The 24786-nt window shown below is 39.4% G+C and overlaps 1 protein-coding gene across 3 annotated transcripts in view; it reads left to right on the forward strand.

Moving 5' to 3' along the window:
- Positions 1-581: 581 nt before the first annotated feature.
- WWC3 (WWC family member 3) overlaps positions 582-24786 on the forward strand; it is a 97833-nt gene continuing 73628 nt past the window's right edge. For all 3 annotated transcript variants that reach the window (XM_014882440.2, XM_014882439.2, XM_014882438.2), the window contains exon 1: positions 582-805. In XM_014882440.2, the coding sequence (XP_014737926.2) occupies positions 597-805 (209 nt within the window). In that variant the 5' untranslated portion in view covers positions 582-596. The remainder of the gene's footprint in view (positions 806-24786) is intronic.

Raw genomic sequence — 24786 nt, forward strand, 5'->3', positions numbered from 1 at the left:
ACGGGCCCCGGCGGGGCCTCAGCCTCCTTCCCCCGGCCCGGGCCCGGGGCGGAAGGCAGCCGCCCTCTCCTAGAGCCGACGTGTCTGGGTCTGGGCCCGGCTTCCGCGGCGTGGGGTGCGGCCGGCCCGGGTCCCGCTGCTTCCCCCGTGCCCCACAGAGCGGGCCGGGGCGGGAGGGCTCTGCGGCGTGGGAACAGCCGGGCGGGGCGGAGGGAGGGAAGATGGCCGGGGCAGGCGCCGGGCGGCAGGCGGCGGCGGGGCGCTGCTGACCGGCGGGGCGGGGGCGCTCGGGCCGGGATCGGGGGCTGGGAGCCGGGGCGGCGCGGGGCAGGTCCCGGGCGGGGTTAGGAAGCGCGGCGGGGCTGGTCCCGGCTTGGAGCGGGGCTGGCGCGGGGGAGGATGAGCTCGGCGCGGCGCAGCCGGAGCCGCCCGAGTCCCGCTCCCTGCGGGGCCGCCTGTTAGTGCTGGAGGAGGAAGAGGAGGAGGAGGCGGCGGCGGGCGGCCGCGGCCCGGGTGGGACTGGAGCTGCCCCGGCGGCGGGCGGGGAGCGGCTTTCGGCCGGAGTAGGGCGGCGGTGGCCCGGCGGCGGAGCGGCCATGCCGTGGTTGAGCGGCGGGCGGCGGCGGCGGCAGCAGCAAGCGGCGGCGGGACAGGGCGGCGGGCCGCCGGCGGGAGGACAGCGGGGCCGGGAGAGCTCGGAGCTGCCGCTGCCCGCCGGCTGGGAAGAAGCGAGGGACTTCGACGGGAGAGTCTTTTACATCGACCACAACACCCGGCAGACCTCGTGGATCGACCCCCGGGACAGGTACGAGTGAGATCCGGGGAGAAAGAGGCCCTGAGCCCCGTTCACCCGGGGCTGGGCCCATCGGCGACATTTTCCTTTCCCCGTCCGCGGCCGCCGGGAGGGTGTGGGCGGCGGGACCGGCGATGCCGCTGCCGGCGGGGCACTCCGAGGCTCCGGCTCGGCGGTCCAGGGTGGGGGCTCTGTCACATCGGCCCACCGCGGCCCGTCGTGGGGGCAGAGCCTCTACCCCTCCTTACTGATGGTTTTGTCGGCAGTGTTAAACGCTGAATATGATCCAGAAAAAAAAGAATTGAGGCTTTCTGCCCCCCACCACCCCCGGTGGGTGCTCGGACTAAACGTTATCTCAGTGCGGGGGGACATGGGGAGGCAGGAGCGCTGACACCGCCTGTGTTTATACTCCTCCGTACCGGGCCGGCCCCGCTGTAACCGAGCGGCTTGGCTACCCTGATTTATTAGCTGGGCTGAACTAATTGGCAGCAGCAGGCTGGAGGCATGCTGGAGTAATTTGGTAGATTACCTCCTCATAAAAGATAACGCTGCGTGGAGGTAAGCAAACCGGGAAATTCCTGCACTTAATTTGACAAATACGAGGTCTGCTGCAAATTAGCAGCAAAAATCTGCAGCTGCGTGGTGTCCGGGGCAGCATCTGCACGGCCCTGCGGTGCGTGGGGAGACCGAGTTAGGCCTTTTCTTCTCACTTAGGGTGAATAAATACGGACAGGTCTTACGGCTTTTAGTAGAAATGCGTTGTAAGCAGTGTTTAAGCGTCGTAGCTAAAATCTGGTGGAAGCGTGGGCTCTGCCCCGTAAAAGACGACCTTGCTTCAAAGCGGTCGCCTAAAAATTTCCACGCGGAGTTAGTGAACACAAGTGTCAGTATTTTAGGTGTCTGCGAAATAAGAAACATATGTCTCCGTGTATGCTTTTCTATATTAAACAATGTTTTTATAGTAAGTGAAAGTTGGACAAGGACAGTTTGAACCTCAGCCAGAGCTACCTTGCCAGAAGTATGCCTGGAATGTTAAGCAGGCCACAGAAACTTTTAAGCACAGTCTGGGTTAAAGACTGTAGTAATTTGAGAGATTCCTGTCGTTTTGCACGACAATGCATAATTGTTTAAATGGCCTAAATATTTATCTACCAGATAATGTTTTATCTCATTATGTGGATATACTTAAGCATGCAGATATTTTTTTGCTGAGATGTTAAATATTTGTTAATATGCTTTAGATAGCACATTTTTTCTATGTCAAAATGCACGTACATGTAGTTAGGTTACTTTTAATACTGTGTTGTAAAGGTAATCGATGTCTGTTGCTTCTCTGCATCTCATCCTTTGCATTAAGTTTCTGAGAGTATGTGGTTTTGTCTTCTGAAATATCTTCTATACAGACAATAACAGAAAAGATTTAGCCATTTACTACAGCGTTAAAATTGAGTTACTGTTCAACTTACGTGGTATTGCTAAAATTATGGCCCCATGTTTGGAAGAAATAATTGAAATGCCACACATTGCTTGAAATTTTGTCTAAATATTTCACTCCAAGCTTTAAACTTAGATCTATTTTTCACATTGGGTAAGAACAGGCTGTAGAGTAGAGATTGAGACATTTGCATTGGGGCAGAAAGAAAAGAGATGATGTTTTCGTGAGTATGTCATCAGTAGTTTGTACAGAATTAAAGTACTAGGAGCTGGTTCTATTACTGCAGAGTTAATCTCGGGTTGAGAATAGACTACTGTTATTTTAGTGAGATGTCTGGGTTTTGCATGGTAGAAAGTGACCAGTCTTTTCGGATTTCATTGCTGCTATTCAGATTCCGATGGGCAGCAGCAAAGTAGGAAAGGATCAAGGTAATTATTTTCTGAGGAAGTTTGGGAAGGAAAGGTAAGAGCAGCAGTGAAGTGGTATTGAAGCTGTATTTTGGCAAAAAGTGGTTTAAGTGGAAGGTAGAATAACCTACTTTTGTCATATGTACCTCAGCATTGTGAGTTAGGCATAGAGTGACAGAGTTCAGCTCCCGATTTCTGTGTTCGGGTGGTTTTATTTTATTTCTACCCAGGAGGAATTGGACAAAGCTATGAGACCTCAGGCCATGCTGCACTTGATCAAGGGCTCTGAGAATCAGCACCTCCAAGCTTTCCTATGGCTAGTAGTCTTTAAGCATCCCCACAGGCTCTTCTTTCCTTTTAGCTGGCACTCAGTAGTTTGGGTTTTTTTGTTTCTCTTTTCAGGACTCCCCCTGAGATTTCTGAGCCTTTTGTATAGTTTGGTTAGTGAATTTGATTTGAAATAATTATTCAATTAGAAATCTCACCACAAAACAAATTTCACTCCCCTCCCCCAGTGTTTTTTCCATTGAAGCCAAAAAGACAAAGAAATGCTAATTGAAGAAGTGCTCTGTAAAGGATTTTGGAGTTCGGGAAAGAGAAGGTGATGAGGGTAAGGAAGGCAAGTGAGAATAATAAAGACTGAGAAGGGAAAAAGGACTCATAAGTGGATACCTTATGATTTTCTGTGGAAAGAAAAAAGAGGTAGAAGAGTGATAAATGAGCAGTTTAGAGAAGGATGTTATCTTTCTTATCAAATCAGTGGTTAGGTTCAGGAAGATACTGTGTTGCTCTGCGTGGATTGTGTGTAATGAAGAGATTGTGGATGGTTGTTTAGCAGATCCTGTAGATCTCAGAAGGGAGCCATTCAGTGGATGTTTTCATCTCGTGGTAGTAGTCGTCTTTTATCTTAATAGATTGTAAATTCTTCAAGGCAGGGAACTACCTTTTTATCTTGTGTTTGCACAGTACTTGCTACATTGAGATTCTGTTCAATAACAGGATTGTAAATGAATTTGTAAAAGACTGGTGCCACAAGGATCATCAATATCAACCACACAGAGATCTTACTACTGTTGCTGTTTTCATGTGATTAGAGCTTAGACAAAATTCTTGGAGTTTGGCGAAATCATGTTCTTTTGGAGTGAGGATTTTAAACTTATAAAGTGTAGGAGTGTTTTTGCATGGAGAAATCACCCATTTGGACTAGTTGGAGAGGAATTTAAAAAATCATTATGGGTTTGGTAAAGACCTCGGTTTTAGCAGCTGCTTGTAACTTCCTGCAGCATGAACTGCTGGTAGTGAGGAAAATTTCTGTCCTATGTCCTCATTTGCATCCTAATTCTGAGGCCTGATTGATGAATGATGTGAGCACTGGTGGAAAACCTAGGCTTTGTAGAAGAGGTGGGTTGGAACAAGGAGTATGGGATCAAATGGGGTTGGCCCTGGAATTTGACAGAGAAGAGGGGAGATTCGGTAGGTTTTGAAAGCAAAGCAATCAGGATCAAGGGGTAGGGAGAAGGTGGATGGCACCTGAAGTCTGGGAATAAAAACCTAGGGGAACTAGCCTGAAAACCAGTAGAGCAGGGAGAAACAGGTAAGGAAAAACTGGTCTGGTGAGGGTTCAGGGTGTGAGGGTGTCAGCTCTTTTCTTGGCTGTACAGGGAACCCTGAGGGAAAAGAAGGAGCACTGGGTTTGGATGTGGAATCTTCAGGGTGAGAAAATACCATGAGAGACAGCATGCAGTCTAGGTGAAGAAGGGAAGATGACTGGAAGGTGAAATATAATAACTATGTGTGAGATGTGAGTACGGGGGGTCAAGAAAGGTAAGATGTGCTGGACAAGCAGACTATTGAAAGGTCAGAATTGTAGAGACTGGAAATAAACTGGAAAGGCTAATGGGTTTAAAACGAGTCAGCTTGGCAAAGTCACTAGGGGCAGGTATCTGTTGTTAGGAGTGCAGAGTAGAAATGTTGAACTGAATACTGGGCAGGAAGGTCCAGAAATGCTGACTACTTTTTGGTGAACTATTTCAGGACCCTTTATTCTTATAATTTATTTGATTCTAGCAAGTGTCTGTATTACCCAGTTAGTTGACTTCTGTTGAGTGAGACAAAGTCTGCTACTACTGTTGTTTCCTCTATTATGGCAAGTGGCACAGCAAGGTGTTCAAACATGTGCTAGTGTGTGATGCAGCATAATGTGATTTCTCTTTCCCCTGGCTTTATAAAGGAATAAGAAATTGTAAGTAAGAAGCCTAAATAAAAAGCATATTCATGTCAGATATTCAAATCTAGAACATTCCAGACTCAAAGTCCCTTAGCTACTGCTTGTTTTGTATTAAAAGAGCAAGTTCAGTGACAGATTATTTTCTCATAAGTTTTCTTGCCTTATTTGATATGTGCAGGGGAGCAACTCTGAGGGCAGATGGGAGAGCTGTGAATTGATGAGAATTGCTTCAGAAGTTTTTTGCCCGAATTGGAAGATGGGTCTTTAGTGAGGCAAAGGATCTTTTCATATGCCACCAAGTGATAAGGTTAGAAAATCAGTGGTCTTTTTGTCAAGGCAAGAGAATATTTCCTAGAGTATTGGAATTTATCTGTGCAGTTGGCAGTATGCAGCAATCCAAAGACAATCATAAGAGGCATAATTTTATTTTGTTCAAAAATAACGTTTTTTTTGGGTCTGCCTTAAACCTCCACACTGAGAGTTGCAATCGGTGGCACTCATTATTAGAATTCAAATACTTCTATTCCAAAACATCAGAAAGATGGAGGCAACTGTATAGTTAGTCTCACTGCAATTTTTGAATGTCATCTTCAGGTTTGTTTGTTTTCAGACTTTTCTTGTCTACTTCCTGTTTGTTGTATTTTGATGTTCAACTCAGTTGTTACCAAGCTCGCAAGAAATGAAGGAGCTTGGAAGGGAAAAAAAAAGAATTGTTGAATGAGTATAGATCTGGAAAATATGCTCTCCCATGAGGGGAAAAGAGTAGAATTTATTCAGTTGAAGAGATGTTTAAGAAGTGAGTTGTCATGAAACGACATGATACCAGAGACTTCAGAATTCTTTTCTTTGGTAGATTTGTAACAGCATCTGATAGTCAGAAATCAAAACCAGGAATATGCTGTGTTTTTAATAGTAGTGGATATTAGATGTCAGGGTAGTTTTCCACTCTTTTACTCCCTATATGAAATTACCTATTTTTTTTGCCCAATTTAAGTTAGCTATCATTTGAAGTCTCATTGTTTATGACCGTCAATATTTACTGCTTCCATTACATGATCTATCATTTGACCAGTATATAAAATACATATAGCTAAGTATAGCTAATCATAAGGATTGGTAAAGCGGCCACCTTTCATTAGAAAGTGTAGAGGCGCTCGATTATGCGCCCAGGAAGAAATCCTGATTCTTGCAATGACTTCAGGCATCTAGGTCACTGCACTTGCACCATTTGATTACCTTAAGTTGGCAATACAGTGGACTTGATAGAATTTATATAAAAAGCATTGCATGTTAAACAGTACTTGAGATCCAGATGTTTTGAACTTTCTTTGTAAATGTCAAACCTGGATGCAGCCACAGCATGAATGGGAAAGCTGTGTAGACTGCTCTCCTGGCATGTGACTGGGAATACATGCTGCAGCAAATTAACTTCAAAATTTAATTTCATATTGTGTGTGGATCCCATGAAAATGTTTATGATGAAGAATGAATGAAGACACAAGCATCCTAGAATTAATGTTACTTGGTATTAGGTAGGCTCTTCGAGCTGAGTCTTTTATTTGATTGGTAGATTCTGATGAGGTGTTAATATGTTACAACATTAATCCTGTGATTCATGGAAAATGTCTCTAAATTACTGCTTTTCCCCCTCTCCTCCCTTGATCTCACCTCTCTGATTTAAATGTTTCTTTTAAAAAGTAACTTAATTTCTTTTCAGATTTATATTGCTGCTGGAAAAGCAGTGCCTGTACAAAGTGATCATTCATGTTTTCTTGCAAATTAGTGTTGTTCTAAATGAGTACTACATCTCCAGTCACTGAGTATTATAAATGTTTTTAGTAGTTTTTCAGTGTCTTGAAAAGTAATGGTGGAAGGCATCCACTGATTCTTCCTAAGATGAAAGGTTTTCCTTATAGTACAATAATAGTGATTTATAGTTTAAATACATATCCCTTGAAAATTTGTCTTAGGCAGCATAAAATTTAAAGGCCTAAAGCATTTATGCTAAAGCATCAAAACATCTATTGAGCCACAAGGAGCCTCATTAACAAAAACCCACTGCTGTTAAGCTTATTGACATTTTGTTAAAAGGTGAAGGGTTTTTGTGTGTGTTTGTGTAGTTTTTACCTCTTAATGGAAGTATTTGCAGCAACTAGATATGTAATGTAGACACCTGCCTTATTGTATATATGTACATGCTAGGAAGGTCTAAATTAGCAGTTGTGCCTTGAGTGTGTTACAGCAATGTGATGGCACGTGTTATGGGGCTGTTTCTTGAAGGATTCTGTGACATGGTATTGACTCACATCTGTGTTGGGTCTTGCAAACTGAGAAACCCTGTTCTGTTGGAACTTGTCCATGCTTGAAACTGTCAGAGAAGGTACTTTGCTATTTTTATATATAAAAATTAGTGTGTAGCTGAGTTGGTATAGACACAGTCGTTCTACTTATTGTAATTAAACTGCGCCAGGCATTTAAAGAAAATTGGAAAGAAAATTGGGTGTTTGCATTAGCGTATCTTCTAAAGGGTGTGCAGAGGGAAGTCTGCTTTTCAGGATCTGCACATGTGAGAATTCAAGATTTGAAATGTCAGAAGGCTAGGGCTGGGGTTTAAGTTCTATTATCTGGAGAAAAAAATCCTGTTTAGGCTTGGATTCTAGTGATTAGTTAGAGATAACAATTTCATGTTTTTAGCAAATATAAATATAGTGACAGCACTGTGTAAACATAAGAACAAATGATCTGTAGGCAACAAAAAAACCTAGAGACTTATCTATAGTAGAGCTCTGTTAACAAACTTCAGAAGAGGTGCCTGTTGAATGTAATGTTGGTTTATAATTTTGTGTTATTCGTTGGAAAGTAGAGTTTTGTAAAGTTGTATGTGAGACCAAACAGAAGTATTTCATTGATACATTGTTGAAAAAAATTAAACTAATACTTTCCTGCCTACAGTTAAAAATAGAACTTCCTGAATATCTTATCTGCTGCAGATGTGACAGTTCACATTCACCAGCAAAGTCAGCTAGTATTGCAGCTTTTAAGTAATCTTCAACTTGTTTCTGGTTGAAAGAAGCATGCTAGAGAAAACACGCTCTAGGTATTTTTCCTACCTCGTTGCCTGCTGTGGCAGGGCAGGGAGCAATGCTCAGCAAGGTTTGGCAATACAGCACTCTTGAGCTAATAATTCACTGCTGCCAAAACCAGTAATGTCCTCCCTGCCAAACCACATGGTCTCACCCCTCTCTTGCACTGGTACCCTTGCATATCTGACCTTGCAGTAAGAAAAATGAGAAAAAACCGCAACTCTATGCAGTGTTTAATATCTCTTTTTTTGGGGAAGGGTAGTGTTCAGCTGGTTTAGTTCCCTAAGCTGACTTAACCTTTGGGGCAGATGGGTATTTAAGTGGTTTATGTCAATTAAGTTTGATTCAATAAGGAATTGGATTAGGCAAAAGTGATGAGTCAGTTTAAAGCCTTCTTTGAGTAAATCCTCTCTGTAAATGGCAGCCTTGACTGTTGATTTTAAAAATACTCCCATAGTAAAACGAAACATCTCTAAACAAGCTTCAAGTTACGTTTTAAAAGGAGAGAATCAGTTTTCAGACATAAGTTGGATATTTAAAGGCCAATAGAAGAAAAATAGGTGTCAGAATCAGTTTTTTAGAGTAGCAGCACTGAAGTGGCTGTTAGGAGGTTTGAGAGCTGCAAGTAGCAGAACCAATTTGGGGACTTTGTGGTATCATCACCAGCTTGGAAACACTAAAGACTTGGTGAAGTCAGTGGTGAGCATTGCCATTGCTGACAGGGAGCAAAGTTGGTGTGCGTGGGAATTGGACCAGATATGTGTTTGGGAGCTGTGTGTGAGGGAAGTGAGTATAAGATCAGGTAGATTTGGGAAAGATCTTGACAGTGGAGCACCTCCAAGGAAGATCTCAGTCAAGTGTAGAGGTGTAGGGTATGACTGAGGAAGAAAATGGAGTGTGAAAAGACTTGTCAAGGTAACAACAAAAACCAAAGAGCAGCTATTTGGGTGACTTAAAAGGTGATTTTGTCACCAGTGTTTGGAGTGAGAACTCGTCAAAGATCATTACAGTGCATCTAGGGGATTTTTTAAGGGAGGTGATTGTGTGTACAGGTGGAAATTGCCAGGTCATAGAGGAGGAGGTTATAATATTTGGATTAGATGAACAAGATTTTAGTCTGCTTATGGAAAGGAGCAGGGATTCTGATGATGTGTTCTTTTTCCTTGATGCCAATCTAGCCTGTTTCGTGAGAATAAATCCTTCAGTTCTTAACTAGTCGTTAGTAGCAAGGAATGGGAGTATAAGCTTTGTTCTGCCATGCTACAGGGTCTTGATCATTTCTTATTCTGTCCCAAATAGGAAAATTAATTTGGACTTAATACAATGAGAATGTGCTAAAAGGTTGGCAAGACATGATCTGTGACTTCTAATAGCCGATTGAATCCTTCAAGTCAGCCATTCAATACTGCTACCCACCTGGTGAGGCTTGCTCTAGGTACATGTTGCATGACCAAATAAGATGTAATGTTTCTCAGTTTTTCTCTACTTTTCTGTGGCTGTTGGCTGGAGTAGGAAATGCTTTTGCATCCAGTGATGAGCTTGGTGGTCTCCCCGTGGTTTGCAGGATGAAGGCAGTTCTGTGCTGTACTGTTCACTCTTTGGCTGAAGGAGCTCGTTGCCATCAAGGGCTGAGTTATTAAATATCAAAACCTAAAGCGACTACATCTTTTTATTTTTGTTTTCAAAGACTTTTCTATTTCACTATATTTAATTGGCAGTGGGACAAAAATAAAGTGAAGCGATATCAACACCCTTGAACCAGCAACAGAGAATCAAAGGCTATCTTTCATAGCATTCTGAAAGAGTTATTTTCAAGATGAAATATCTATGGACAATTCGTTGAAGCTATTTTGACTTGTATTGTACTTAGCCTGAAACTCTTTTGCACAAATAGCAAAATGCAAAGTTTGGTATCAAAGCTGAAAATGCATAATGTTTCAAAATTGATTTATTTAATGTTGGATTGCAGTTTAAATAGCTAAAAATAAGACTTTTTAAAAGCCTTTATGCGCAATGTTTTCTTAGAAAGAGTGACTGCTCCATGTTTGGGAAGGCAGCTGAAGTACTGCATAATTATTTAATACTATAGCATAAACAAATTGTGACCCACTTCTCAAAGGTGGATGCAGTCCAAACTTACTTGATTTGAACAGCAATTCTATGAGTGCTTAAAAGAGAATTACAGAATAAAAAGTACAGTGCCTTTTTTTTTGGGGGGGGTGGGCAGTGTAGGGACAATTAGGAGATGGAGAAGCAAGTGTGTGTCTTTGGAAATAACTGTTTGAACACTTCCGTGCCTTTTGCTTCCCCCAGATTACATCTTTTGGATAAGACTAAGAATCACAGTATTAAAGATATGATCAGGCACATAGGTAAAAATCCTTGAATCCCAAACTTCAGAACAAGTTAACTACAAAACCCAAGAAAAAATTGATTTAATGACCGTCATGCCTGTTAGATCAAAGGTTAGTTTTAGTTGCGTCTGAATAGCCTTTAACACTGTAATTGATGATTAACACAAATTAACCTGATGATCATCTGTTAGAGATAGCATAACTGACCTCTACTTCATATAGTTAAAAAAATAATTGGAGGAAATGGTTGTAGATGAAACTGCAATAGGTAATTTGTCAAAATTCGATTTAAAACATGTATTCATGTTGTATATTTGTATACACTTGTTTTCATCTGTATGCAGTGTATTGATTGACAGCATTTGGCAAAAAGTATATGCTACTCTGTGTTGGTTTGAGTTGTCTTACTTTTGCTTTTCTGCCAGCTCATAGTTTATTCAAGGGAAAGCCTGGTGCTACTCTTGTGGTTATGGGTGTACTGAGATTTGTGATAAACAAGCACCATGTGCTCAAAACTGCATGGGCGTTTGAATACTACTTCTGTGCTTAATGTAGCTGCTCAGTTGGGACAAGTTATAGAATTATTTTTTTTAGAAAAATGTTCACTAGTACTAGCTTGCAGAAAGATGGTTAAAAATGCTGTACTTTGTAATGATGGGCTTGTTTCTTTCTTTTATTTGAGATTCCTATCAAGTAATCAAATGCAATCCTTGCCTCAATAGGCTTAAACCTGTGAGCTTCCGCCTTCCTCATTTGATAATGTTTTGGATGCTGAATTTTTCTATTAAAATTTGAAAATCCATTGTAGCCTGTTTCTTAATTACAATTTGGTTTTGGTGCTTATACCTTGTCTGTATGGCAAAAGACATAGTTAAAACTAAGTCTCCATATTTTTTAAAAAATAATTTTCCCCAGAAGGAAAACAAAAGCATTTTAATCAAAAATCGTAAGGTATTTTTTTATCAGCTGTATTTTGTATCTGGACTGGTTAGCCATAATTTTGTGTTGCCTCTAGGAGAACTTTGGGAGTAAATGTTGTGTCATAAAGAGGAATATCTGTTGTGAAAACTTTTTTTGATTTCACACAGTTCTCGGCCCTTGGAAATGCAGCTTAATGCATGCATGGTCCAGTATTTTAATGTCTTTGTTTATAGCCAGGAATGCAGGAAGAAACGACTCTCCCCTTATCTGCATTACTAAAAAGTCGCTACAGCATTTATAGGAGTTCAAGAAATACGAGATTTCTTAAGCCTTTTGCCTCAGTCAAGGGGAGCGTGTAGAGAGATGGAGAGGTCCTAGAACTTGTCTTCATCCTTTCTTTTGTGTTGCTTGTGTTTAATAATCTTTGTATATTGAGTTTTGTGTACTGATTCAGCTAAACAGCTTCTTGATTTCTCATAACACTGTGTAATGCACAGTGTTTCTTTGATCTTAGTGAATGGCTAGTTTCAGCTAAGTTCCCTGGAATTGATCTGCAGTGTGAAGTGTGATTACTGTTCTTGAAGTTAGTTAATGTCTTCTATTCAGGAAGATGATTAAGTTGTTCGGGGAGAAAATTAAGTGCTGAACCTTGCATACTTGTCTTAAGCAGAACTAAAGTTGTAGGTTGGTATTTTTTGCTGTGTTTTTTATGGGTTGTTTTGCTTTGTTTTTTTAATAGAGTATAGCTACAATTTTTTCCCAAAGAAATTGTGAATTAAAGCCTTTACTTTTTGGTTTAAATAAAATCTTTCCCTTTAGCCTTTTTGGAGTAAAATGTCAAGAGGTTTATGATTAGGCTTACTCTTGGATTCTGATGGATTGATGCTGCAATGAAGATACTGTATTTCCAGTTCCAGGAATTATTTTCTTACTGTAAAATAAACTACTTTGTAAATTCCTATTTATCATCTTTAGTAATTTTCTGTATGCACTTACATGAAGTTTTGATGAAGTGTTACAAATTTCTTCAGATGATAGAAGGCTTTTAGAGCAAAGAGCATTTTTAATCCATGATCAAGTATACAAACACTAATGTGTAGGAAGGAGTGTGTGAATGGTCTGTACCGTGTCATTCAATCCTCTGAAATTTCAATCAATTTACCATCTACAATATTTGTTTATGGTTATAATCTCAGTGCTTATGTTAGTAAACGTAATTCTGATTTTACATCTGGAAGGTTGGAGTTACGAAATGTTTGTGGGGAGTGAACTATATAGAAGGTTTGCTGAGCCATGATTAGTTTTGTGGTGGTTTTTTTGTTGGTTTCAGTTTTTAAAGAAAAGTCATAATGGTGTTTCCTGTAATTGGCTGTAAATGTTACTCAGAATGACCTTAATCTTTGTACTGAATCTGTTCTTAGGGATTCAAGGCCTTTTAGGAAATTACCAGCTACCTTAATTTTTAATAAATTTCCAGAAATGGCTTCTGGCATAGATTTTGACATCCCAGCTTTTTGTTTTCTTGGAGTGTATTATGTGCTTAGGAAAAAGTCTTATGTTTTATCAGAAGTAAATATAAAAAGACCTTGAACATTTCATATAACTTAGATGTAAACCTGTTTTAATGCTAAGCCAGATTATAGGGAGTTTTTTTATTACTTAATAAAAGAAAAAACTGCAGATGATTCATATGAATGGAGATCTATGTATTTTTTTTAAAACTAGCGTTCATAAAATTTGTCACAATATTCAGGAAATGGGCTAAATAAAGCTCCAGTGATTGTGGAAAGTAGTTGATTTGTGCAGACTTCTCCCACTGAAATACAAACACTTGTATGTAGAGTGAGCTCTCTTGCAATATTGTGTTTGGGAAATTATTTCTGGGAGTAATCTTGTATATCTGTGCCTGTTCAGAGCTTCTGTTCAGTTACAGTGACGATGTAGCTGATACTGTTCTCTGGACATCTGCATGCTGGGAGTGAGACATGTCCTCAGTTCTGTCTCATAATCTTCCAAACAGCCCTAAGGCAATAATGCACTTTCATTACTATTGATGGGCCTCAATTTGGATCCTTGAGTTAAAGACTCCCTCTTTTTCTGTTTTCTGACTTGTATGAAGATTTTTGGCCCTTGCCTGTTTCTTTTGGAAAAAGTGTCTGAAAGGGAATATTGGTAATTTTTTTTTCTTCTAACATGGAATGGGTTCAGAATTTTTAAAAAGTTTTGTTGTTTTAAAATACAGCTGCTTCATTTTATCATTAAAACATACTGTAATAAATTTCTGGAATATCTCCTTTGGGGTAATTATGTTTGGTATGTGAACATCTGGAGTTTTTGAAGTTTTGCACATATGACTGTTTGCCCACATGGTTCTTAAGGTATTTGTTTTATTCTTTCTGAAGTGACTTGATAAAGAAAATCATGTTCATTTTTTACTTGAATCACAACTGTAAGTTTATTTTCTTTACATTTAGAGTCTATAGGACATTTATAAAAGGCTTTTTCTGTTCTCTTTAAAATACAAATTACCCTGTATCCAAAACTCTGGTTCCGTTTAGAGCACCCTGAAATTATGAAACTACGGGTAGTGTCCTGACTGTGAAAATTTTCTCCCTACCCTCCAGACCCTGAATATGGGTCTTTAAAATGCAACTCTTTTGAGATCCTGTGTTCATTTTTTGTCTTTTGCCTTTTTATATATGTGCTCATAGGCTTATTTTTCAAAGTGGATGAAGACTTTAATACTAATACCCATATCCAGATATTTATAGGTTTTCTGTAAAGGACAAAGAAAAAGTTATACCAACTAGTAGGCTCTTAATATAATATTTGTACCTGATACTAAAAGTCAATTAGTTCCCCTATATTGTGATTTCTTTCTCAAATTAAGAATGCATTTTTTTCCCCTCCCCATTAGCAAAGATGGTCAGTTGTCCAGATTTTTACAAGAATTATTTCATAACAGTTGTGAGAGCACTTTGGTTAAATAATTTTTAAATGTTTTAAGGTACTACACTTGGTGGAATTTAAAATACCTGAGCTTTGTTGTGCTTTTGGGGGTTGAAGTGTTTGGAGTTTTGTTTCTTTTAGAAGATGTATATCTGTGCTATGAATAGAGTGCTAATGCAGGAGATTTTCCTTTAGTCTATGTTTTACTCATTTTATGTAGTCTGTGTATGATAGGCAGGCACACTTTTAAAATGTTGAGGTTTTTTTTTTTTCATGGCAAAAATAGCTTGCAGCTTATTGAAAAACAAGGCAGACCTGTGCCTCAAAATCCAAATGAAACTGCTGCTTGGATGAGGCTCTAAAGAGGGCATTTATATGTTGTGGAATGAATGGCATGCCTGCGCTAACTCCCGCAGGCCGGATATTTCTAAGGTATCCGACAGAGCTGTATATACTGCACTTTTCCCCTTCGCATCCAAAGGTTTCTCCCTTGGCAAAGTCTGAAGGACCCCTGGCCTTTGTGGGGAGGATGAAGTGGGGAGTGGGGGCTGGCAGGGGAGAAGCAAAATGAGCAAGGTGACTGCATGTGCACGATGCTTTTTTTTTTTTTTTTTTACTTTCCACCCGGACTGCTCTTCTTGTGCTTTGTGAGCTTGTGTTGTTTTTCTAATCATTGTTCTTTGAACAGTGTAGTTAGGAATTTCCTGTTCACGTTTTACTACAATAGTTTGTTTAAAATGATAGACCGCAGTCTTTCCTGACCTAAAACTAGATTAGCCTTGAATGTCGAAAAGAAATCGGACAAATAAAGAGGATAGGCTGTATTTGCTTATGTCATGGAGAGAGGCCTTTTAACGATGGTCTCAGTTGTATCAAATACCACAAGTCATGTTTCTTAAATATTTATTAAGACAAATAAACATAGTTATTGTATGAACTGGCAGATGTCCAAATATCTGTCTCTTTGATTCTCATGGGTGGGTTGCTTTTAATCAGGAGAAGTATATTTAGTCAAGACTCTGGTATCTACTGAATCCAGCCATAGCTCAGTTCTCCCCTCTCCTTTGTTTTGTTCCATTTTTAAAATGCAACAAAATAAGCCTCAGCAAAGTTGAAGGTTTAAAATACTAAGCAGCAAACTTTGGGAAATACATTGGGTGCCTATGATAAAGAATGTTCAGTATAGTCTTTGTATGTACTGTCATATGTTTGCTTTCGGATTTTGGAGGAAAAAATCTCCCAAGCCCAGCAGTGTTAGATGTACAATGAATATCCTTATTATAAAATTTATGTTTATTTAGAGCAGGTTCACTGCTAATTTGTATAAATAGTGCACACCTATAATGATGGAACAGTATAGGTAATAAGGCTATTGATTTTTATTTGGAGAGAGATAAAATTTCAGTGTTGAAAGCAATATATGACCTTGACTTTGGGCTTTTATTTTGCAGAGCAATATTGTATCATAAATGATATTATGATGTGGCACAAAAATTATGTTCTGTTTTGGAGGAATGGCATACTCACCTGCCTGAGTTGAGAACTGAAATCATCAGTGACAAGTGTGAAGCTCATGAATATACACTTTATACGTTGCTCTTGGGTATTTTTAATGCAGATTATCTGTGACCATGTGCATGTGAAATTCTAGTAAACCTGCTAAATCACTTTTTCAAGATGGGAAATGTCAGATTTGTAAGGTTGTGGAGTCTAGCTGATATGACACACAGGCATGTCATTACCAGGGTGTTGCCAGTTAAAATACTCAGCTGTTATGGTATTTCCAGCTTAGTATCTAACTTTGTTCCACCCAGCAAATAGTCATATAAGTAGGACTAGCTGTGGATTTCTAAAGGAAATATTTAATGTATTTTTAAAGAAAACAACATTTGGAAGGAAAAATATTTGGGTAGCTTGTCTAGGGTAGGGCAGGGAGATGCCCTGTAGGGTACAGAGTCTGATGTGCTGAAGAAGCTCTCAGTAGATGTTATATGGAAAATGTTACTATTTATAGAAATCAGGTATTTCCATGAGTACCGGAACTGGTGAAGCCTGGTTTCCTGTGGGTTTGAGTGTTATGACTGATTGACTTTGGAGTCTGGGAAAGTGAAAGTTCTGTTGGATGCTTTTGCCTTTCATTTGGGCTATTTGCATTCACTTGCTCTTGAGCAGATTTTCTGGTAGCTGATTAGGTGTGAGCGTGTGTTTCTCACTTTCCATTAGACCTCCTACTGTCATAAACTTTCATAGGTGTTTGAATTATGTGGGAGGTTTCCCTGAAATTTGAAAACTCATCGATAGAAAAAAACCTAACAAATAGACTTAAGTCTATTAACTATGTTATTAATAAAAATCACACATCCACATTTTTATCGGAGATGGGTCTATGAGCCCTTGATTTTTTTTTTTTTTTTTCTTTCAATGACCCTGCTGTTGGGCTAATTTCTAGTAGCCAGTTTTGTTTGGAAAATGAGCCAATTCCTAAAAACGAGTGATGCTTTTACCTATTAAATAGTAGAAATACGTTTTGAGATTAGTGTGCCAGATTTTGTGGTACAGAGTTGAACTTTAATCATTCTGTGTGTGCAGTGGATGCACTGTTCATGCACAAATGAAACAAAGCATTAGATTTAAATTTCCAGTGTAGCTGTTAGGCTGAGTTGTGTGCTTTTACGTTTGTTTTCCTATATGCATGAACAAAAAGTGTAATCTTGAGTAGAGAGCCAGAGTCCTGCTGAAGGATAATCATTGAGATTCCTGCTGTTAGTGTACCTTCTGGAGCTGTTAGCAGTCATTTTTTTTTGTTCATAGGTATCAGAGATGTATTGTATGAAATACTGTCAAGGGCAGTGGGTGCCATTGGTTGCATTGTCAGCAAAAATTGTTCGCTTTAATTTTGACCTTTGCTAAGCACAGTTTTTTCTACCTGGAGAAGCTCAGTAAGTTATGAGTGAACATGGCCCTCGATCTTCCATATGAATGCTTTTTGTGTAGCAATCCAGGTGAGTAGTTTATTCCACTAGATGAAGTAAGTGAGGTGAATAAGGTGAGTAAGCAATTTCATTATGAGACGCTGTCAGTTGTGTCTAAATGCTATGTTGCAAATTTGGCTCATCTTTGAGCTGGTTGTGAGCCAGTGGCTGTGGTTAATTCATCACCAAACCTGAGCTAACAAGCCCTGTGTAGGCTAGGTTATATTAGATGGAGCTCTGCGCCACGCTGAAGTAGCTGGAAGCTGTACTCATGGGAGCCAGGGTAAAGCTGCTTTAAATCTGCTGGAAACATTCTGTGTAGACAAATGTATAAGTGTTTGTGTGGGATAAATTATTTGTAATATGAATTTACAGTACTTTTGCTATAATGTTACTTTCTTTACAGAAATAATTTAATATTATTTTGTGTAAGCTGTAGGCTCTAGTTATTTCTTCTGGGGTTATATTTATAAATTATGTATAAAGTATGTATTATCATAGGATGTATCACCAGTGTTAAATGGATTGATAATGTTCTTACTTCTTGATTTGCAGTAGTACACCGTCTTGTATATAATAAAGTTATCTTAAGCAAAGATCTTTGAAATAAAGCCATGACTTCAGGAATATTTCTAATATGATTCAATCACTTGGAAGGCTAAGTTGAATCTTCCCACTCCTGTGCACTGAAAGGAGCTGGAGGAGCACGTGCTGTGATGTAGCACAGCGACACTGACCTGGTGCTCACAAAGATGCTGCTGGAGCTGGCCATCCTTTTGTGGAACAGTCTAGCTGCAGCTTTGGAGGGCTTAGATTGCTCCCAGTACTGTGAGAAGGGATTTATGTGCTTACAAGAAAGAAAAATGCCAGAAAAGAAAATTGAGACAGTACTAAGATACTTGGATATTTGTTATTGTTTTTTGATAGCTGTATATTGTGTACACTCAAAATTTACACTTACAAAAGCTTGCAGTTGGCAACAATGTAAAGGGAACAGTGCACTCTGTGCCATTAATATGTGTGTGGATGGAAGAGCACATGCCTGATCTAAAAGGTGTGTTTGAGAATGCTTTTGTAGTTCTCTTGTTTTGGAAATTGAAGATCAAAGCAATGTAGATTCAAAACAACAGAACAATGTGCTGAGATTAATTGTACAAAATACATGCGGATGAACTGTTACTAAGGGCAGGGGAAGTTCATTTTCATGGTTACTTTTGAGAGAAGCAAGAAGTTAATTTTATTTTTATGGTGGATCTCTGAAGACAATGATTTATTTTTTACTTCCCAGCATTGATGTTTGATGGATGCTAAAAATTGCCAGAACTTGTCCATTCTTACAATATATTTAATACCTATTAAATTAAACCATGTGTTAGAACAAGCTACTATTTAAAATGGCATTTGTGTAATTAGTTTTCCTTTTTAGTACCAATTAGAGTCCATAAACTTATTTTTATTTTTATGCTGTTCTTGGATTGCATAGGTTGTTACATTATGAAATTGTTTTGGCTCAGTTGTCAATAAATTGTGTGCTAACCTTTTAAGTATTCTAAATTTGTATTATGGCAACAGCAATGTTATCCTGTCCTCTGCTTCTGCCAGCGGTCATTTTCTACAAAGAAGAAAAGTGCCCCTTTTACATGTTCACTGGAATTTCGAGAAATGTAGATTACTCAGTTAGTGGAAATGTGTGTGTGTGCATGGGTGCCTGCCCTCAGCATTGCTTTAGTGCCACCTCTGAAAGCAGTGTGGTGCAGAGATGTCGTAGTTGATACATTGCCTTGCATGGTGCTCTCTTCAGAGTTTGGGCTTTGGTTTTTGGGGATTGGGTGGGATTGGTATTCTTGCCCAGATCTGCATTCCACTTGAGACTTGACTGGTGTCTTAAATTGGTGTATTTATTAATGCTTCTTTGTTGAGAGGAGTTAGGGAAAATTGTCTCCGTAAAATTATTTTTTGCAGGAATTAGAAGCATTAAGTCATTGTGAGTAAGATGCATTGCTCAATATATGGCCAGAGGGTAGGAGGGTACCTCGATCAGTCATATCTGTAAAATTCAGGCTTTCACTAAAATGCAGCAAGCAACAGGGTTTAACTGGCTATGCAGTGAGGTTCCTTGCCTCAGAAGGCTGTTGTGAAAAATGAATAAAGATTACTCAATAGGCTGAAAAGCCTTACTGCTGAATGGTTGTTAGAAACACCTTGTTAACTGCATGGTGGAGGAATAGATTTAATACAATTATAATAACAATTTATTTAAGTGGTGGTATCTTCTTTGTATTCTAATGAGAATTTGAGGACAAAGTTATCAGGGAAGTTAACCTGAGGACATAAAATATTTAGGTCTTTCAACTACGATGAAGAGTAGGGAAGGGATGGACCTTTGCTCTTCTGACAGCTTCTGTCTATAGTAATTCCTTGTTTTGCTGTGGCAGCATTAAATCAGAAAACTAAGTCCTGTGATTAAGAATCCTGTGGATTTCATGCTGTGAAGAGCAAGAGAATGGCTATGTACGTAAGCATCTGGGTTCACTTATGGGGAAGTAAGGCCTGCAGAAGGAAGCTAGACGAAGAGTGATGGTAGAAGAGAGGCTTTCCTGGCAGCAGCCGTCTAGGAAATGGGAGAAAATCTCTTCCAATTATTTGTTCATTTGTGGCATAAGTACAGGATGGGGGAGGAAAGAGGGAGTGCTCTTGTTTCTTTTTCCACAGCTGTCTTGGAGAGGCTTTCTTCTTGCTTAATAGATAAAGGTGAAAGGTTTTTAGAAAATGACAGAACATGAAATTGTGTGGAGAAGGGAATGTAAGAGTCATTACCATGTTTTTCTGGGATTTCCCTGTCAGGCTTGTATGCTGCCATAGTTTCCCTTTCAGTTCACTCAGGTTTCCTAATAGCATTTGAGAAGCTAGTGGTAAGTTTTGAAGTCCTGCTCTGTTAAACACACTTGAGTCACAAATTTTTCAGCACACATCTGGAATAGCAGTTGTGGTTCAATTTGCTTCATGCCCTCCTCTTACTGGACCTCCTGAATCAGCCCAGCTAAGCAAGCAGGCTTACAACACTTCTGAAAACTGTGGATTTTTTTTCTCTTTCAGGCTACTCAGAGATTGAGTCAGTAGATCTTTCAGTAACTGGAAATAGCTAGTATTGTTGGGAAAAGTTTGTTACCTACCTAAACTTTTGCTGATGAGCTCCTAAGTTTAGGAGACAGTCCTGCCTGCCATCCTTACTTCAGAGACTGGGAGGGCCCCATTTATGGTTAGCTCTTGCATATAAATAGTTTTGAAGAAAATAGGTGCATTGGAGTTAAAGAAACTAAAACTTTATATACTTCCTCTGCTAGTAACACAGAAGGCTGTGAAATGCAGGGAACAGTTACTCTGACAAGATTTTGCATGATTTCTGTGAGCAGATAATTTCTGTATTTAAAGTAAAGGAAGTATTTAAAGTAAAGTAAAGGAAACATATGTCCCTTCTGCTAGAACTTAGAATTCTGTTATATCAGACATAAATCCCTTTTCTCTTCTGAATGCATCTGTCCTACTAACTTGTTGCTTTGTACCGGACAAACCTCATGGAAATGCAGATTCTTTTCTTTACCTAATTCAGTTTTTACTACTGTTCATTTAATCTGCATTTCTGATGTCTTTGTGGCCTTGCTGTGGTTGCATGTGAACAAGTGCTTTCTGTATTAAAGATAGACTTGATCTTATATGAAAAAAGAGAAGCTGGGAAGAGATTTTAATTACAATTACTGTGGAAAAATAGTTTTTAGTGAGTATATAGTTGAGGATATGACAGAACACAGTAGCTTATTTCCTTTGCACACTTTTTTTAATGATTGGTTAGTCAATCAATCATTTCATGTGTTTTAGTTGTTAATTTCCTTCATGAATATCTAGTTATTTCCTGTGCAGCTCTGGTGTGTGGGTTTGTTTGGTATTTTTTTAACAATATTAATGGATAAATGAATTAATTAGTTGATTCCCAAACATGTTATCTGTGCCAATATCCTATGTTGTTAGGTCTTAACCTTTCATGAGCACTGAAGGAGGTATTCATATTGGGGATTACTCTTCTGGGGGGTTACAGTGCCACTGTCTAGCAGTGGATATTCAGAGGTGCCTTTGAGGTTTTAGTTTTTCATTTGCTGTATACTTGAGTTTCTGAGAGATTTTTAAAATAGACTGTGTTCTTCCTCCAAACTTTAGAAGGCTCTTTAACATATGGATCCTGGTGCCTCAGTGTTCTCTTCCTGAAATGTTTTTGTGATGCATCTATGTGTTTTTTTCATGTTTATTAAAATTGCATAGCCAAATGTGCACCAAGCATTGTAAAATGCTTGAATTCATGTCTTAAGAATAGTAGATCTTGCTCCCCTTGTCTCATTTCTACATTGCCACTTTGCTCATCTGATAGCAAAATAAACTCATTATCCATGGGACCCCCCCACAAATTGCTACTTTCCCTTTCTCCATTACTTATTTTGAAGTTCTGGTGAGTTGAAGCATACCTACTCTTAGTTTACAGTCTGGTCAGATGAGTGTTAAAAGCAGTTGTGCTATGGTGTGGTGGGATTGTGGATTAGGGCAGCAGAGGGGGACACGTTGGAAGGCATCTGGGATCTCTCCAGTTCAGTGGTACCAAGCTGTTAATTGAGCTTTCGTACAAAACTGCAGGTGGGTCTTACCGTATAGATGGAGTGGAGAGCGCAGGAGAGAACAGAGCCGTGGGCAGAGTCTGAGAGCTGAGGGATGTAGAGGCTACTTTGTTTCCCCATCCAGCCAGATGGGCTGTGGCCTGTTCACACTGCTGCTCGCCAGTCCCTTCTGCTTGAGCTCTGCTGTTAATCTTTCTCCTTGTGTTTATCCTGCTTCTCTGTCTGTGCTTCCTTGGATCATTTATTGCTTTCTGATTGCCGTTGGCTCTTCTTCCAGCACCTGGTTCCCATGTTCCTCATATTTTTCTATCCCCTGTGTGTCTCCTTCCCTTTTTTCCTCCAGGATGTTCAGGTGATAACAGGGATTGCAGTTGAGACTGGAAGGAGAAACTGATTTCTTGGTCTCTTTCCCTGGAAGGAGCAGGGTTGTACTGGCATTGTTTTTCTGGAGCTGCTCCTTGCAAAAAAGAGGAGCAATCCTCTCGGATGGGCGGGAACACTGGAGTTGAGTGACTATGTGGCCAAAAGAGATCCTGAGAACCTGGCATGTGTTCAGTGGAGATTAAATCTGCAAAGACCAGAGCTTCCATACTTCACGGAGTTATGATGAACATGTGCAACAATATTCCCCTCTTCAACTCCCTTGTACCTTCACCAGACTTGAATGTTTTTCCTTGGGAATAGTAGGACACCTACAAAATTCGGGTCCCAGGGTTAGCAGTGCTAAGATTATCTAGGAGACTGATGTAAGAATTGAGGCAGCGGGGTGGGGAGAGAACGGACAGCATTTTTCCTGTGCTTCATTGTTTCAACTGGCAGAGCTGTTTCAATTGACCATCTTACAAGAGATGAGAAGGAGGCACACCCTCAGGAGGGAGAACTTCAGCCAAGGCAACTCCAGCAGAATAAAAAGCAATAAAAAAATTGCCTAATGAGGGAATGCCTTATGAAGCATACCAGACTTCTTAATGAATGGGTGGCACTACATTATAGTAATGTGCAGATGATACAACATCACATTGCAATAGAATTTAGGTACCTGCTACCTTTTGCTTCTTAATACTCAGTGCTTCCAGGTAAAGAATTCAGATGCTTATTCTACAATGTACATTTTTTCAATATTTACAAACACTTCTTTTGTCGCTATGGAAGGTATGCTCTAGGTCACCCATGACGTTGGGCTAGATGCAAGGATTACCAGCTAAAGTTTTGTGGCTTGTAGTATGCAGGAGTTGTGTTAGATGATGATAATCACATTCTGACATTAAAATATGGACCTGGACAGCTGGGGCCACTCTGTGCTGCCATGGTAGAAGTTAGGGGTTTCCTGTGGCTGAGTTCCTCAAAGGCTCATGGCAGGGAGGGAGGGAGCTGAAGCTGTCTGTCTACAGCTCTTAAGCTTTCCTCCCTAGTAGTGGAGCTCCTTTTGGATATGGGGAACTGAGCACTGTGCACTGAAAATATCTGTATTTACTAACTGCAAAGGAATGCATAAATATAGAAAAATATGCCAGTACAGCTTGTTCCCAAAATATGTTACTATGTGGTGCAAAGGACCTTTGGGTGAGCAATATCCAAAAGGAGACTTTGGAAGAGAATACCTCCCACTTCTAGAGAGACTTGTCATTTACAAATGATAATAATAATGCAAACCACAGAAGTCAGTTTCCTGAGTTTCTGTAAATGTGTGTTTTTAACACTCCTTTTCTAACACAAATGTAGGAAGCTGGCAAAGTACCTATTTCGGTGCTCTAGAAAAGTTTAAAGTGAAATAATCTAAGGAAACGGAAGCCTCTATTTTTAACCTTCTCCGTCATGGGAGATGGGGCGGAAGAAGAGGCCATCTACTGTAGAAGTCTCTTCAATGTCTTACTATAAATTTAATCAGATTTCCACTGCTATTTTAATGAAGAGTTATTCACTGATGTTCAGTTATGTTCAAATTAAGATCAGTGTATGTTTGATGGCGTGGTCAGTCTTTAGAGTTGTGATTTTTCTCCTGTTGACTGGTTTTTACTTTCCTATTTTCTGGTATATGAGAAATTCTATGCTGTAAAATAGTTCCCAACACTGCTTGTGCCATTTTATGATTTGCTTTATTTTCTTACATAAAAAATAAATTTTTCTGAGAGTTCTAAGTGTTTTTTACATTGGGTTTGAGCAGATTTTTCTAAGATTTTTTATTTTCATACTGCATTATTATAATTCATTAGAAGTACGTTATTTCACTGTATTTCTCTGGATTTTTTCACAAAGTATTTTTTATTCTTGTATATATGTAAAATCATGGTAGTGAAGTTATGAGAAATTCCTTGTATTACTTATTGGGAACTACTTTATTAGTCTAACTGGAAGCTCAGATATGATACATTGTACAACTGTTGGCAACCATAGAAGTAATAGCATCAAACTTCCTAAGTTCAGCCTCTTAAAAATGTTCAGAACTTTATGTTCAGATAAACGTAAATCATTAAAACTGACTTTGGGATATATTACTAAATTACTGATAATAATTGGGGAATATAAGGCATTAATTTGCAACATCAACATTAAGGAAGACTGTAGGAAGCAAGTGTATTTGGGGAATGATAATAGTAGGTTAATTGCATACTGGGAGAACAGAGGCTGGGCTATGTTTTCCTAAAAGCTTGAAAATTACTGTCTGACTAGGGTGCTAACCTGGAGTGTGGAAGCACTTCTGAAGAATTTAAGAGAATCTTCTTCACAGCACCTATATTCACATTATATATATGTAGATAACATGAATTTCTGTTTGTGACTGGTAGATTGAAACTGTTGAGAATCAAAAGTTTAGGAGTTATATAAACTAACATGTCATAAAGTGTAAATAAGTTCACAGCTGTATCTGTAATTTTAGAGGCAAAGTGTGAGCTGTGGAGAAGGAAATGTAGCAAGGCTGCGAATCATTGGAGAGCCATTGCTTTTTACCTTAGGCAGTTATTTGGCTTAAAGAAATTATTTTA

Source organism: Sturnus vulgaris, chromosome 2, assembly GCF_052056855.1.
Source record: "Sturnus vulgaris isolate bStuVul1 chromosome 2, bStuVul1.hap1, whole genome shotgun sequence".
NCBI lineage: Eukaryota > Metazoa > Chordata > Aves > Passeriformes > Sturnidae > Sturnus > Sturnus vulgaris.